The 17903-nt window shown below is 38.1% G+C and overlaps 1 protein-coding gene across 1 annotated transcript; it reads right to left on the bottom strand.

Moving 5' to 3' along the window:
- Positions 1-7742: 7742 nt before the first annotated feature.
- Positions 7743-16086, bottom strand: LOC116296215 (glutamate receptor 2). Its single transcript, XM_031704212.2, has 14 exons — positions 15825-16086; positions 15039-15281; positions 14119-14315; positions 13648-13701; positions 13437-13571; positions 12949-13110; positions 12318-12443; positions 11710-11886; positions 10898-11098; positions 10365-10550; positions 9746-10010; positions 9116-9483; positions 8709-8927; positions 7743-8520 (listed from the first exon to the last, which is right to left on the bottom strand). Exons 1-14 carry the CDS (start codon positions 16084-16086, stop codon positions 8341-8343), a joined length of 2775 nt encoding a protein of 924 aa, XP_031560072.2. The 3' UTR covers positions 7743-8340.
- Between the last annotated feature and the right edge of the window lie 1817 nt (positions 16087-17903).

Below are 17903 nucleotides of genomic sequence, written 5' to 3'. Positions count from 1 at the left end.
GCAAAGATATGCATAATTTATGAAGGATGCAAAATAGGTCATTTTCAGGCAAAAAGCATGGACTATAGCCCATGGTTTTGACCAATTTTGGGTCATCTTCACACCTTTTCAAAAAACCTGAATTATTTATGTAACTTGAAAAATGGGTGTTTTTTTGTCAAAAAGCATGGACTATAACCCATGGTTTTGATCGATTTTGGGTCATTTTCACACCTTTTGCAAAGATATGCATAATTTATGAAGGATGCAAAATAGGTCATTTTTGGGCAAAAAGCATGGACTATAGCCCATGATTTTGACAAATTTTTGGTCATTTTCACACCTTTTTAAAAATCCTGAATTATTTATGTAACTTGAAAAATGGGTGTTTTTTGTCCAAAAAGCATGGACTATAGCCCATGGTTTTTATCGATTTTGGGTCATTTTCACACCTTTTTAAAAATCTTCAATTATTTATGAAACTTGAAAAATGGGTGTTTTTTGTCCAAAAAGCATGGACTATAGCCCATGGTTTTGATCAATTTTGGGTCATTTTCACACCTTTATAAAAAACCTGAATCATTTATGACACTTGAAAAATGGGTGTTTTTGGTCAAAAAGCATGGACTACAGCCCATGGTTTTGATCGATTTTGGGTCATTTTCACACCTTTTTAAAAAACTGTGGTGTACTTGTGTTTTATTATGTACGATCGTCATATATAATTACATGTCAATCAATGCAAATCTAACATTTCCTCCCTTCTTAGTTATGAATCACTGTGATAGAAAAAATAACTCAATAATAATGTCTCTGAATGTTCATATCTATTATGACTGTCCTAATATTGTTCATACATATAACGTTTTGGTGGGCTTCTGTGCCTTGTTGGGTATCGATGTCCTTTGCCTTGTCCTTCTTGCGTCATGTTGCTCTTAGCGGGGGTAACTTTCTTGCTTGTCTGGGTTGTGCTGACTGATGGCTGTTCTACTGCTGATGGGCAGACATCTTCTGCTGGTCTTGGTTGAGGGTCACTTTGATTTTCATCATGCTTCCTTTCTTGGATTTGGTCTGTGTGCCTTCTCCAATAACTTCCAGCTTCTGTTTTGACTTCATACATCAATGGTCCTAGTTGTGTGTTGATGGTTCCATTAACCCACTTGTCTTGTCCTCTGTAGTCTCGAACTGTCACTGGCTGTCCATCATCAAACAAGCGTATAGGTGTTTTCTTCTCAAGTGCTTTCTTCATTTGTTTCTTCTGCACTGTGCTTTTTATATCTGGCTTCATCAAATCCAGACGTGAACGTATGTTTCGACCAAGGAACATTTTGGCTGGTGTTTCGTTAGTGGTAGCATGAGGTGTGTTGCGGTACATCAGTAGGAAATTTGCTATCTTCTTGTTTAAAGAGGCTGATTCTGATTTCATTGCCTTCATACTCTGTTTGAAGGTTTGCACGAATCTTTCTGCTTGTCCATTCGTTGCAGGATGGAACGGTGCTGATCTAAAATGGTGAATCCCATTGCTCTTCATGAATGTTTGAAATTCCTCTGACGTGAATTGCGGTCCGTTGTCAGAAACGAGCTGCTGTGGTACGCCGTTTCTTGCGAATACTGAGCGTAGTACCTCAATAGTGCTTGTTGCTGTGATCTTGTTCATTGGAAACACCTCTGGCCATTTAGAGTGTGCGTCGACTATAATCAAAAACTGTTTGTTTATAAATGGTCCAGCAAAATCGATATGGATGCGTTCCCAAGGTGAACTTGGCCATTCCCATGGGTGGATGGGTACCTTTGTTGGGTTGTTTCGTACTTTGTTACAACCAGAGCAGGTTTTGGTTATCTGTTCAATTTCGGAGTCGATTCCTGGCCACCAGATGTGACTTCTAGCGAGGGCTTTCATTTTCACTACGCCTAGGTGAGTTGAATGGATGACCTCCAATACTTGTTTCCTTAGGGTGTCTGGAATGATTACTCGTATTCCCCACATGAGACATCCCTGATACGTTGTGATTTCATCTCGACGATTGTAGTACGCCAGTAGTAACTTGTCGTCTGGCTTAGTTGACCATCCAGACATGGTCTGTTCATAGACTCTACTTAAGATCTTGTCCCTTGTTGTCTCTCGCCTGATTGTTGCGCTTGTCACTGGTAACTGTTCAAACTGACTTAAGTGAAAAATGTCAACAGCTTCTTCCTTTTGATCCTCTGGGGTTACTTCGAACGGTAGTCTTGAAAGGGCGTCAGCGTTAGTGTGTCGCTTAGTGTTCCTATACTCTATGTCGTAAGTATAGCCTGATAGAAACATAGCGTATCGCTGTAGTCTTGTAGCTGTGGTCACTGGTATGCCTTTGGTTGGGCTGAAGATGGTTACTAGTGGTTGATGATCCGTAACCAACGTAAACTGTCTTCCGTAAAGGTAGGTGTGGAATCGTTTGATTCCAAAGATGATTGCTAATGCTTCTTTGTCAATTTGAGAGTAGTTTTTCTCTGCTTTCGTTAAGGTGCGAGAAGCGAATGCTATTGGTCTTTCTTGTCCATCGATGATATGGGACAGAACTGCGCCGACTCCATATGGTGACGCGTCGCATGCTAAGCGGATAGGCTTCTTGGAATCATGGTGACACAATACCAAATCTGACGTGACCATCTCTTTTACCTTCTCGAAGGCTTTGTCACATGCTTTCGTCCACTGCCATGCTTTACCTTGTTCCAGTAGCTGGTGGAGTGGTCTCATTACCGAGGCTAGGTCTGGTAGAAATCTGTGGTAATAATTTACGAGGCCAATGAATGCGCGAAGCTGAGTGACATTCTTTGGTGCTGGAGTATCACGCACTGCTTTAATCTTCTCCTCTGTCTTGTGTATGCCGTGCTTGTCTATCTTGTGTCCACAGTATTCGATCTCATCTTGGAAGAACTGGCATTTTTCTAGGTTGACCTTGAGTTGGTACTGTTGCAGACGGCTCAACACACTATCCAGATTGTTAAAATGTTCGGTATTGTCCTTACCAGTTATTATCATGTCATCTAGGATGCATTGGACTGATGGTATTCCTTGCAGAATCTGTTCCATAGTCCTCTGCCATATTGCTGGTGCAGAAGCGATTCCAAACAACATCCGGTTGAACTGGTATAGACCCTTGTGCGTATTCACAGTTAAATACTTCTTTGAGTTTTCTTCCATCTCCATGTGTAGGTAGGCTTGCCTCAAATCGATCTTTGTGAACTTTTCTCCATCTGCTAACGATGCGAACACATCTTCTATCCTGGGTAACGGGTACTGGTCCACTGCAAGCTGGGGATTAACTGTGAGCTTAAAGTCTCCGCAGATTCTTACTCTTCCGTTTTTCTTGAGTACGGGAACTATGGGTGTGGCCCATTCGCTTGTTTCCACTTTGGATATTATTCCCATTTTCTCTAGCTCGTCTAATTCTCGCTCCACCTTTGGTCTCAAGGCATATGGTAGTTGTCTGGCTTTCAGAAATACTGGTTGCGGTTCCTCTTTGAACTTTAATGTCGCCTTGATGTCCTTCACTTTCCCAATTCCTTCTTCAAAGACTGTTGGATATTTGTTTAAGATATTGTCTAGTGCGTTGTTGGTACTTGCAGGTTCCTTATTCAGTGTTAACACGTTGTTTATCTCTTTCCATTCTAACTGTATCGCTGCTAACCAATCTCGGCCAAACAGTGCTGCTGTGCCTCTCTCGACTAGATATAATTCGAGGTTTTTCTCTTGATTTTTGTACTTTACCTTGACGCGTGTGATTCCTAACGGATGAATTTTCTCTCCTGAGTAGGTTTTTAAAACAACTTTTGTGGGCTCAATTTTAGCCTTGCCGACTTGCTTCTCAAATTCATCTTTAGACATAACTGAAACTGCTGATCCTGTGTCAAGCTCCATTGATACTTTCTTTCCATTAATATTTAATGGTAGTTGAATAGGCTTAGTTTTCTTCTCTTTTATCGAATTAATGTCTAAGCTTCCTACGGGAAGTTCATTGTCGCTGTCCGACTCGTCTTCGCTATCGGCATTGTTATCGAGGGCGTGTACATTCCGGCGTGTATGGCGGCGTGTTTGTTGTCTGCGTTTAGCTAAACATGCTTTCTCGATATGTCCTTTCTTCTTGCAAAAATAACATGTAGCTTCTTTATGTTTACATGAATTAGATGAATGACCTGGTTTATCACATCTAAAACACGTATTATCTCTTGGTTTAAGCTGATTTTCGGTTGGTTTTCTAGGCTTTGCTTTAGCTATCTTGTTTACACCAACTTCTTTGTGCTTACCTTGTAATTCAATGGCGTCTTTCGCGGCCATTTCCATTGCTACGGATATTGCGATAGCTTTTTCCAGTGGTAACGTAGATTCTGAAAGCAATCTTTTCTGTATTCCGGTATTACGGATTCCACATACTAATCTATCTCTGAGTGTGTCGTTCAGGTTATCGAAGTTGCAGTGAATCGCCAACTTCCTTAGTTGTGCTACATAGTCGTTTATAGTTTCTCCTTCGTCTTGCATTCTTGTATGAAATCGGAAACGTTGAGTGATTACAGACGGTTTAGGCGATAGTTGTCTCTCCAAAAGGTGTACGATGGTATTATACTCAAGCTCAGAAGGCTTTTCTGGGGCTGCTAAATTCCGTAAGAGATTATAAGTTTTACTTCCAAGTAGCGTAAGAAGCGCGGGAACTTTCTTCTCTGTTTTGATCTCGTTGACTGTAAAATATTGTTCCAAACGCTCGATGTAGGCACTCCATGTTTCTGTAGCTTCGTCGAATGGTTCTATTCTTCCAATAAAGGCCATTTTGTTTGTGAAAACCAAGGAAATCTCACATTATTTCAAGAAGAAGTCCTCCGAATTTTTACAATGTGGCCATCCTCGTCGCCAGTAATTGTGGTGTACTTGTGTTTTATTATGTACGATCGTCATATATAATTACATGTCAATCAATGCAAATCTAACAAAAACCTGAATTATTTATGAAACTTGAAAAATGGGTGTTTTTGGCCAAAAAGCATGGACTATAGCCCATGGTTTTGATCGATTTTGGATCATTTTCACACCTTTTGCAAAGATATGCATAATTTATGAAGGATGCAAAATAGGTCATTTTCAGGCAAAAAGCATGGACTATAGCCCATGGTTTTGACCAATTTTGGGTCATCTTCACACCTTTTCAAAAAACCTGAATTATTTATGTAACTTGAAAAATGGGTGTTTTTTTGTCAAAAAGCATGGACTATAACCCATGGTTTTGATCGATTTTGGGTCATTTTCACACCTTTATAAAAAACCTGAATTATTTATGAAACTTGAAAAATTGGTGTTTTTGGCCAAAAGGCATGGACTATAGCCCATGGTTTTGATCGATTTTGGGTCATTTTCACACCTGTTGAAAAAACCTGAATTATTTATGAAACTAGAAAAATGGGGGTTTTTGGCCAAAAAGCATGGACTATAGCCCATGGTTTTGATCGATTTTGGGTCATTTTCACACCTTTTGCAAAGATATGCATAATTTATGAAATATGCAAAATAGATCATTTTTGAGAAAAAGCATGGACTATAGCCCATGGTTTTGATCAATTTTGGGTCATTTTCACACCTTTTTAAAAAACCTGAATTATTTATGAAACTTGAAAAATGGGTGTTTTTGGCCAAAAAGCATGGACTATAGCCCATGGTTTTGATCGATTTTGGGTCATTTTCACACCTTTTGCAAAGATATGCCTAATTTATGAAATATGCAAAATAGATCATTTTTGAGAAAAAGCATGGACTATAGCCCATGGTTTTGATCGATTTTGGGTCATTTTCACACCTTTTTAAAAAACCTGAATTATTTATGAAACTTGAAAAATGGCTGTTTTTGGCCAAAAAGCATGGACTATAGCCCATGGTTTTGATCGATTTTGGGTCATTTTCACACCTTTTTAAAAAACCTGAATTATTTATGAAACTTGAAAAATGGGTGTTTTTGGCCAAAAAGCATGGACTATAGCCCTACTAATGTTTAAGACGATGCAGGGACGTACACCAGTTTACTTACAAAACCTTTTCTCCGACTACCATACTAAATACAACCTTCGAAATCATGATCATAAACTGTCAATACCTAAGCCACACACTGAATATCTAAAACGATCATTCAGCTATAGTGGGGCAAAATTGTGGAATGACCTACCGTTAAATATAAAAGAGGTCAAGTCAGTACGAAAATTTAAAACGGAAATTGATAGTTTGTACAGTAAGAAAAGTTGTAACTAAGGGCTCCACGGCAAACATGTAAAACAGTAACTAGCTTTTTAATCGTAAATCTTTACTTTTAAATATTTTTAGGCAATCGACTGATGTTTTTACCGTGGCAAAATAAAGAAGCTTCCTTCCTTCCTTCCCATGATTTTGATTAATTTTGGCCCATTTTCGCACCTTTTGCAAAGATATGCATAATTTATGAAGGATGCAAAATAGGTCATTTTGGGCCATTTTTGAGTAAAAAGCATGGACTATAGCCCATAGTTTTGGTCGATTTAGGCCCATTTTCACACCTCTTGCAAAGATATGCATAATTTATGAAATATGCAAAATAAGTCATTGTTGTCCAAAAAGCATGGACTATAGCCCATGGTTTTGATCGATTTTGGGTCATTTTCACACCTTTTGCAAAGATGTGCATAATTTATGAAATATGCAAAATAGATCATTTTTGAGAGAAAGCATGGACTATAGCCTATGGTTTTGATGGATTTTGGGTCATTTTCACACCTTTTTAAAAAACCTGAATTATTTATGAAACTTGAAAAATGGGTGTTTTTGGCCAAAAAGCATGGACTATAGCCCATGGTTTTGATCGATTTTGGGTCATTTTCACACCTGTTGAAAAAACCTGAATTATTCATGAAACTTGAAAAATGGGTGTTTTTGGCCAAAAAGCATGGACTATAGCCCATGGTTTTGACCAATTTTGGGTCATTTTCACACCTTATTAAAAAACCTGAATTATTTATGAAACTTGAAAAATGGGTGTTTTTGGCCAAAAAGCATGGACTATAGCCCATGGTTTTGATCGATTTTGGGTCATTTTCACACCTTTTGAAAAAACTTGAATTATTTATGAAACTTGAAAAATGGGTATTTTTTGTCAAAAAGCATGGACTATAGCTCATGGTTTTGATCGATTTTGGGCGATTTTCACACCTTTTGTCAAGATATATGTATAGCAAGTAATTCAAAATGATTGATGTTTTTAGAGATATAAGAATTTATTAATAATATTATTAATATTGGAATGTGACATCAGGATACATTTATGATTATCACATGCAAACCTAAGCACTTGTCCCTTTTTTTGGTTCTGTAGTGGTAGATTTACAAGTTGATTTTTAAGCTATTGCAATGCAGTAGAGTTCACACCATTTATCCCTGAAAATGTTAATTAACAAAATTGTACTAATGAGTGCAAAGAAATTTTGATGTACTGTCTTGTGAGGTCTACTGAACTTACTAATTTGTGCAAATTTGGGCAACTTCTTACAAAGTGTTTTAGTCAGTGATACATGTTATACTCTCTATCATACTTTTTATCAAGTATACAAATATTAATAAAGGTCACTACTGGTTAGGCTGCGTTCATAATGTATGGCGGGGGGGGGGGGGGGGGGGGGGAGCAGGTGAAATCTTTAAATGACAAAAAATGTCTTAAAATTCCCCCTTGAAGTCCCCCAAAAAATAACTATAAAATCTCTTGTAGATTCTTCTAAAAATTTTGCATTCCCCCCAATAGTCCCCTTCACAGTTCCCTGCGCCATCTTGAAAGGTAGCCGTGCCTTTGCATCGAAGCGAGACGAACGGTGAGCTTGCAATGATAGAGACCTTTTTTTTAACACCTTGGACAATTATTCACATGTCTCTATCATTGCAAGCTCACCGTTCGTCTCGCTTCGATGCAAAGGCACGGCTACCTTTCAATATGGCTTAGGAAACTGTGAAGGGGACTATTCTCTGAAAAAAAACTTCAACCCCCCCTCATTTTACTGGTAAGAAATTTTACGATCCTCCTTAAATTTCACTGGCCCCCCTCTGCCATACATTATGAACGCAGCCTTACTACTGGCCGTTTTATACAGCTGCTTGCATGCTTTTCTTTTGTTATTAATATCAAATATTAAATTGCAACGAAGCGATATAAATTGATTATAATTGACCACCATTGTTCCTTACTGGTCGGTCCTGGTCGGTTCTACGGGGTTTTCTTAACTTGTTTGTATTAATATTAATGATCAAAAGTACAATAGCACTATGACTGCATTAATTCCCGTGTGATAAGATATGGTTCGTCCATCACAGGTCAGTTGTGGGCGGTTTTACAGGTTACTTTCAGGAGCAGTAGCGTAAGCGTTAGGTATCCTAATGTCAAAACCCGGTGGTCTTGGAGACCTCCTCTCGTTGTTGTTCAAGGGTTTCATTTCTGCGCGACCACTGGTTGGGAGCGAGTTATGGTTACAGGATCTTCCATCAATATCGTCCCGAGAACTTTCTGCCATCTGTGAAAATAAGAAGAATCAGGCTGCGCTGTCCTTTTATAATTAGACGTGAATAGATTTACACTATAGCCTATCGATATTTCATATACCCTGGAAGACAAATAATTATCCACCCCAACGAGTTAATTAAATGAACTAAAACAAATGACGGTACAAAGGTTTATACCCTCAGAAGAGTAGATACAAACCTGTGATCTACCACTGCCCATCACATCTCTACATCTGTTTTCCACCAGTAACAAAGCTAGAGAGATAGCTGCTCCACCCCCTAGAATAATAAACACACCAGCCAGATGATGTAGGGCCAGCCTGGCTGGTTGCGAACTGGACGGGTCTTCGGGAGGACACTCACTACGATCATCCCACCAACGTAGTCGTAGCTTCTCCACTTCTCCTTCCTCGCGAAGCTGGATTGAATCACAAAATACCATCATCATCATCATCATCATCATCATCATCATCATCATCATCATCATCATCATCATCGTCCCCGTTCCCGTCCCCGTCCCGTCCCTTACCTTAAGTAATGTAACCGACAACCCTCCCCCCCTTCCCCACTCTGTACGTCTCTCTCTAAGTGAAACTGATCCCTTACCTCAAGTAATGTAACCGACAACTCATTAGTCCATTCTGAGTTTTTCTGTAACCCCAAGGCATAACTTTTTGCATCGAGTAGATTCTTTACCAGCATAGTATTACACGGCTTGCGTTGGTTGTAGTAATCTAACGACGGCTGATCCGTTAAGTAAGCAAAGTTCCCTTCACGTGCTTTTTTCACTCCAAATCTCGTACTGTTTACGAATGTGTCCAAGGTCTTCATCATCCCGAACATCCTTTTGTAGGTACGAACTTTGGAGTTCTCAAAGAACGTGTACAAAGAGCCTCCTTTAAGAACACCAAATTGAACCTTGTCTTGTCCGATAAGATCCTCTAACGAGTTTATTGTTGACTTGGTATTCTTAGCTGTCGACAACAATAAAGAAAATTTATCGTTGATATGTTGGATTCTGATGCTATAGAGCTGCTGTGCCGTGCCGTGACCGTGAAGCTTGCCGTGACCGTGAAGCTTGCCGTGACCGTAATGCGTGCTGTGATCGTAACGCGTGTCATGTCCGTGACAAAAAAATGAAAGCTTTAGAGAAATTTGAAACTCAAATGATTGTAACACATTTTTCTTGTTCACAATAGCACCGTACAAATTACTATTTCCAGTGAATATAGATACCTGTAAAATACGCGGCAAGATTAGCTGTGTAGGTAGAAATCAGTATTAGAGTAAATAACCAAAAGGAAGCGGCCAGCACTCTCCCTGACCCTGACCTGGGTGTGGTATCTGCACCTTGTTGAAGGATCGACCCAGTAGCAAACCAGAGACTGTTCGACAGACTGAATTCACCACCATCCCCTTCACCTGTGTTCTTCGCGTCTGCGCGGTAACCGTAGGGGCTGAAGCGATCAAGGAACCACATGATGATGGTTACCGCACCCACCTAGACAACGAGGAATACTATGTTAATAGATGATAATGTTAGACTAAAATCATCATGGTGATGGTGGTGATGATTGTGCATGATGGTGGGGATGATGAGAATGATGTTGATGATGATGATGATGCTGATGATGAGTTTAATGATGTTGACAGGTAGTGATTATGATGTTGATGATCATAATGATGATGGTGGTGATGATTATCATGATGAATTTCATGATGGTGATGATGGTAATGATGTTGTCAGGTAATGATGATGATAATGCTTATGGTGATGATGATGGTGATGATGGCGATGATGATTATACATAGCTATATAACAATAACAATAGCATATTTTGGTTATGACACTTACGACTCCACAAACGCACAGCCACAACTGCTCCTCAAACGGTAAAAGAAAGGCGAACAGGTTCACCTCTTCGTCAGTTGGCTTTGTTAAAATCATCGCGATTCGAAAATCCAAGAAAGGTTTGCTAAAATCGATGACTTCTTCTCGTTCTGCTGTAATAGTTATTGGACCAACAGCTACATCAGCTTCCTAAGGGAAAACAAAAAATAAACCATTTATTTCAACGCAACGTAACATTAAATATCTATTTTCTTTGCAACCCCGTTGAGCTACGGCACTGCTCTGCACTTGCAGTCGTGAAAAGCTTTGACGCTTTTTTTCATGAGAATAAGATTATTTGAATAAACAAATATATGATACTCAAGGAAATGGCGAGCACCAAATGACAGTAATTACAGCGACACTACTTGTTTCGCACTTTTTTTTTAATTGGGATATCTCCTGCCCTATGGATCACGTGATGGGCGTGGCATAAACAAATTTCCCGCGATTTTCAAAAAGTGTCGAATTTAATTTGATTTTCAAACTACATTTACCTGATCAATCAGTTCTCTTATCAGCCCTTTCCACTCTCCTCCAACTGGAGAACCATAAGACGTCTCCCTGCTTTCCACGATTTTGTAATTAAACATCAGTTTGTCTGCCACCAGTTTGATTAGATCAGCTCCAAACCCCTCGAATCTGTCGTTACCTTTCAGGTTGGACGCGTTTTTCTTGAGCATCATGTAAGGAGAGTCCTGTTAACCAATTATATAATTATCAGTAGCATTCACGGAATCGTACAATTAGCCGCCGCGACGAAATAGGATTTTGGTGGACGTCAATCAAAGTGTTTCCATCACATTTGCCGTCGCGACAAAATAAGGTTTTGGTGGACGTCAATCAAAGTCATTCATTGAAGGAGTTAGATACCAAATGATGTGCCGTGCTGCTCCGTACCGTACTACAACATGCTGGGCCTCATGACTTTATCTTTTATATCTTTGCAGAATAACCTTTTATATTCAGAGGACACGGAAAAAAACCCTAGAATTATGGGAGAGATCCAACAAACTCACATGCCATGCCAAGTCTATCCAACAAGATCCAGAGGTGAGACGCGAGTGTACTACCACGACACCAATCTTGGTTCCCTGTCATATTGTTATTATGCGAGGCTTCTTATTAGATAAGAAGCATGGGATTTGATTTCCCTACATTAAAATAATAATGTTTCATTTGATTTGATTTCCTTACATTAAGATCATGGACGTAGGCCAAACCGAATTTATCGAATTTTCACTTTACCGAAATCCCTTTGAACAAAATATCATCAATATTGTAAGTTAAACTCTTCGTATCTTCTTACCAATATAGTAGTTATAACTAAAGGTTTACGATTGCGATTAAACTTTTGCCTTGCAGCAAGGCTTCTGAAGTCACAGCGGATTTCTTCCCAGTAAAAACCATTCCATAAAACTACATCGTTGTTTTTCAGGACCACGGAACCAACCACGGTATCTCTGTTTGCTTTCCAGTAACCGATCTGGAAAATAGGGATCGAAACAAGTAAGTAAATAAGTACCAGGTTTTTGAGGTATGTAAGGTTTCGTACCCGGGTAAATGGAGGTATTCCCTTAGTGGTACACATAGGGGTACCGGACATTTGAGTTATGTAAGGTTTCGTACCGGGGTAAATGGAAATATTCCCGTAGTGGTACATATAGGGGTACCGGGCATTTGATTTATTTAAGGTTTCGTACCGGGTAAATGGAGGTATACCCGTTATGGTTCATATAGGGGTACCGGGCTTGTGAGGTATGAAAGGTTTTGTACCGGGTAAATAGAGGTATTCCCGTAGTTGTACTTATAGGGGTACCGGGTTTTTGAGGTATGAAAGGTTTCTTACCGTGTAAATGGAACGATACTCTTAGTGTTACATATAGGAGTACCGGGTATAAGGTAAAGTATTCTTACCGGATACATAAAGGATGGCGGCATTCCTGTTTGAGCTTGTATGTTCATAATGTCGATCAGTTGCACTTCTCTGTCACGTGATTTAGGGTTGAACTTAACTGGTCCAGTAAGACCTTGGAACCGAACCTGAAACATCAGAAAAAAAGGAAAACAATTAAGCACTTCTGCAGAATACGCATTATTCAGTGGTTTCAAGGCAGCCATATTGCAGGACGGAACATTATGTTTTCGCATGACAAGAGATTTCATTTCCCAAAAGAAAAAATATGATCTTGATTACAGACTCATTTACTCAGGGTTAGCCTCGAATCAGTGTCAAAATATCACACATAAATACCAACAGTAAAGTAAAGAGTGCACAACTTGAATACAAACACTTTGAAATTCCACAGACCTTCACTGGAACACATGAATATTCTAGGCTAACCCTAAATCGAGGTTAACCCTGAGCAACAGAGAACTCGGTAGAACTCGGTAGAACTCAGAGAACAGAGAAGTTGCACCGCAGCAGCAACCAAAACAAGGTGTAATAAAGGTGGGAAGCTGACAAGAATTGCGCAGACACATAACGTCCTGGCGCTCTTTGGAAAAATAAATCAAAGGTAAATAACTATAAATAAATATCAATTACCATCATTAACTTATTGATAAACCAGCTTTGTCCTCTGTCGTCTGATCCAGTAGCTTCTTTGATCGGGCAGTCGTCTCCTTGAATGTAGTAGGGGATTTGCTTGATCTTGCGAATAGCTTCACTGACTGCATGTATGGAGTCGTTGAGGACTGCGAAGCTTGCCTACATAGGAACGACAGTGACTTCTATTTAAATGTAAAGTACTAGTAATAGGGAATTGATCAGAGGACCAAATACTGTATAGGACGGAGGAGCGCGTATGGGAAAACGAAGGCACGAAACGAAGGCACCAAAAAAAAACATTGTACTGCAATTTTTGGTTGGATAATGATAATGTAATGATGATGATGATGATGTAAAGACGATGATATAATAAATGATGATGGTGCATGGTGATGATGTCAGGATGATGATGATGCAGTAATGACGATGGATGCATGATTCATATTATCTTATCAATTGTCCACTAACAGCACACTAACACTTACCATAGATATTCTTTTAGAGCGCGCTGATCTTGTTTGTCTTTCTGCTTCTCGTTTTAGTTTATGTTGATAGTCATAGTAAAGACGAAGCCCTACAAGGCCACGATACTCAAGAGCTGAGATATTACCAGTCAGTTCCTGTGGGAGGACATTGATATGGGTCACGGCATTGTGTATATGTATACCATAGAGTATAAGCTAATAGAATACTTACCATGTCAACTGCAATCCACTTAGAGTCTGAGTACACACAACCACTTTTCAAGGCCTGCAAAATGTGAGAATAACCTTAAGCACTACCATTATAAACACTAGTAGTAACGAAATTTTCAAATAAAGAAATCAACAAAAGGTATGATTGGGATATATAAAGATAATTGAGAACTATAAGAGCTAAAAGATTACTTGAGTTCATTAGAATTTCTCCGAGATTTTTGCTTCCCTTTCCTCTCCTCCTTTTCTCCCCTTTTCCTCCCCTTTCCTCCCCTTCCTTCTCTTTTCATTTCTTTTTTCGTTTCTTTCCTTTCTTTTTCTCCACTATTTCTCTATTTTCTTTTTCCTCCTCCTTCTATTCATTCACAAAAATACCTAAATTTTAGATAAGGATAAAAAATCTTTTGCTTTGTCATCAGTGTTTTTTTCTTAGTCAAGCAAAAAGAAAATTAGATTAAATTAAGTATAATACCCTCTCCAAAAGTTTGCTGATATTCTGCGGGTCGGCTACCAGTACGACAAACTTGATATTTGACCTCAGCAACACTGTCAGCCCTCTTTGCGTCTCTCTACCGTTATTCGAGTTCAGTAGAGGAATCATGATGGGTGTTACTCGATTCCGATATCGCGCGATGGAGAATATACGTGAAGTGAGATGGGCTCGTTTGACTGAAAAGATAAAAAATACTGCTGGTCACGCGAAAGTGATTGAATGGGACACCATGTCTAAATGAGTAGGTGGTAATTAATGCGCATGCTCAAAGAATGGTTATTTGTTTAAGGTTGGTAAACGTTTTTGTTGCATGTTGCATACCAACTCCAAAATGCACTATGGGTAATGCAAATGTAACCAGCGATAGGTCACAATCTAAACAAAAGGTAACCCAATGTTACAGTAAATATATAGCTACTTTAAGAAAAAGTAGGTGAAGGTTTTGTTTCATATTCCATACCAAGCACGAAATGTATAGTGGATTATATGTAAATATTGCAGTTCAAAAAAAAAAGTTTCCAAAAATACGGCGCAGACAAAATTTTGAAAAAATTCCAAAAATCCATAACAGATATTGTCTTAATGATTATACTTGCAGCTGATCTGAAATAGTGACGTAGAAATGACGTCACCGCAAAACTGATGAAGCCTGTGAAAAATGGCCAGCGAGACTAAATAAAAACATACCTGCCTGATTGCAATATAACTTTAAAACTCAATTATTATTGCGTCACTGTTATCAAGCGCGTATTAGCACCGTTATTTTTTTAGTTGGTGGTCTAGAAATCAATAATGTCAAAGGAAAAACGACACCTCAGTTTTGCAGATTTTCTCGATTCTCATTGGCTAATATTTTCTTTCAGATCAGCTGGTTCTAGTTGAAAGTCAAGCATACTAACCGTCTCCTACTATCGCTACTTTTCTATTATCCTTGAAGAAGTAATTCATAAGATCATTGGTGGCCAGAGCAAGGGTTTCATCAGATGGACGAAGCGAGAAGATATAACGGTTACGGATGTCAGTCTTGATGGTCTCGAGGCTGATCATTGGGGTGCGAAGCAGCTCCGCTAATGCGTAGGTTTTTTCATCGTTGAAGGACAGGTCGAAGACGCAGGTCGAAGAGCGGAGACTTTTGGTTGATTCTATGAAAAAATAGAGGCATATATGGAACGAGTGATAATGAAGAATGACGATAAAAGAAGAATTTTGTTAACAAACTAACAAAAATCAAAAATAGTGAAAGAACTAAATAGGATGAAATTAAGGAAAATATCGATCTAATTACACCATAGGAGTGTGTTTTGTAGATGTTTTGATTAAATTGGCATTCATAAATTTTTTATTTATGGTAAAAAAAAAAAAAAAAAAAAAAAAAGAAAGAAAGAAAAAGAAATACATGAAATATAAATGTATTCACTCAATAACGTTTTCCTCTAAGTCAAAGCAATCTTCTATAGCTACAATATTATATTTGGCATCCGCTGACCATCAAAACGTGCCGGCTCAGAAGCGGCAATCGTCCTGACATGCGCATTACTGAAAATGAAGGATATTTTTTCCTAGAAATATTTTCTAATTCTAAACAAGGGTCAATGAATCTGCCATTTTAAAATCGCTATTATTTTTTTATGCAGGATTTTAAGAGGACCCAATGTAGAACACTGTGGAACCCCTTCATAACTTACCATAACTCAGTATATTCTCGCCGCCGTATGTCTTGAAACTGACCACCTCAATTTGTTGAGGTAAATTCTGTTTGTTGAGGCGATCAATTGCTTGTTTAAAGGCTGTAAAGAGAAGCTCATCCTTTGGATGGTAAATAACACCTAAAACATTGAAGCAATCAAGTGTTAAGTTGGGATATTGAAATCTTGAAATAGCGAGTCTGATAGTTATTTTAAAACAATAAATGTTACGAAAACAATTACTACTGAGCAGACTGATCATCTCAAAGCCACCTTTATTAAGAAGAATGTAATTCAGTTCTTCAAGCGAAAATACAACTATTTCACAAAAGAATAAGACGCTTCAAGCTTAAATGCTGTTTATCTAATTAAGATTAAAAATCTAAAGTTGATTTTGAATGTTTTTTATGTGACATTTTCAAACTAAAATGCACCTGTACGTAATACAAACACGTAGCTAAAATATTGCTTTAAGCACCAAACAACTAAGCTCATTAAGCACTGAGTTTTAACTAAAATGTTAAAATATGTTTATAGCACTGGATCTAAGGGATTGTTCCAGCCATATTGATAAGCTTTTTATGCTGTTAAAAGTTCACAAATTGATGAAATCAAAAAATAAACTTACCAAGGACTGGCTGCCATTCTCGCAGAGCTGCCACAGAATTCGGTAGAAAAAAAAGTATAATTAAACAAGACCTTAGTAAAATCGTGGTAGGATTTTTAGCCATTTTCAGCTGTTACACTGCTTAAGATATAAAAGCAGTACTGATTTAAACCACCTGTCTTGGTAACATGGTACCAGAAACAGATGCGAGAAAGCGAGGGGCGGAAAAGCTGAATATCGACGTTGTTGGCTTAATCAACATCAGAGTTCTGAAGATAACGTCTTCGGCTCTTTGACTGAATTTGTTAAAGAATTTACATTTCGCTGGTGATCTCTTAATCTTCAATTTAGTTTGTTTCATTTTGGCCAATGAGTGAAGATTGTGGGCTATCTGGCTCATTTTTATCATTATTTGAAGAATTATCAGTATAACGTGATGTAGAAAATCGTGCCAGACACTCGATTATACGACGAAAATCAGTAAATTTATTCCAAAAATGATACTCAAGGTAAAACATTTCACAGCCAAACTATTTGCGTTTATTTATCATTTTAGTCCGAATTTGTAAGTCAAACTGTCTTTGTAAGTCTTTTTAGGAATCATTCAGAATATCAATAAAACACGCAACTCCTTTTTGACGCTCATCAATAATACAATGATTTATGTTTTCAAAATAAACGAAAAATAACTTTTTGTCGGGGTGTTAAAGAATTTAACTAATATATTCATTTCTTAGTCTTTTTGTTGGGATCTTGCAGGGTATAAGAAATATATCGCCACAATTTTCGCCGTGGTTACTGGATACATCAATATTTCCAACATCCTCGACAGTCAACAACGATTTTAGCACCAGTATTTTAGTGCTTATTCTTAAATACTGGGTAAAATGAATCCTTTTCCATTCTCAAATCAGTTTTCAACTCTTCATGATTAATTAACGAATAAAATGTCTTCATATATGTTTCACGCACGGCCAAAGAAAGAAAAGAGGGATTGATACAAAAAAAAAAAAACAAAAACAAAAAACAAACAAAACAGGAGTAATTCAAATGTCCTTTTCGTTGTTCATTTGTACGTTATTTCCTAAAAGCTCTTCTTTTTTCCTTTCTAAGTTTAATATAGAATATAGTTTCGTGTGGTGTGAAATTTTACATAAATAAAAAATAAAACGAACAATATCGATTTGATCTTTGGATTCTCTGGATCAATGAATCACGTCCAAACGACTGTACGTAATCACTTTTCTGTTTCGTAAGGATTTGTAATATGGTCATGTCGGTATAAAATGTTCTATTTGAAAGGTTATTGATCTTTTCCTTACGGCATCAACCGATCTTCTGCTTAATCTCGTTAGTTGACCAAGAGAACTGACAATCTTTAGTAAGAACTTAAAGTTATAAGTAAGAATTATCCTATTTGAAATCTTACTTAACACCTAAAAAGATGCCTCAGTACGTAGATCAGTTAAAAG

Source organism: Actinia tenebrosa, unplaced genomic scaffold, assembly GCF_029948245.1.
Source record: "Actinia tenebrosa isolate PJP-AT-01 unplaced genomic scaffold, QUT_ActTen_1.0 PGA_scaffold1__47_contigs__length_23844297, whole genome shotgun sequence".
Taxonomy (NCBI): Eukaryota; Metazoa; Cnidaria; class Anthozoa; order Actiniaria; family Actiniidae; genus Actinia; species Actinia tenebrosa.
This window is presented reverse-complemented; position numbering and strand designations above follow the sequence as displayed.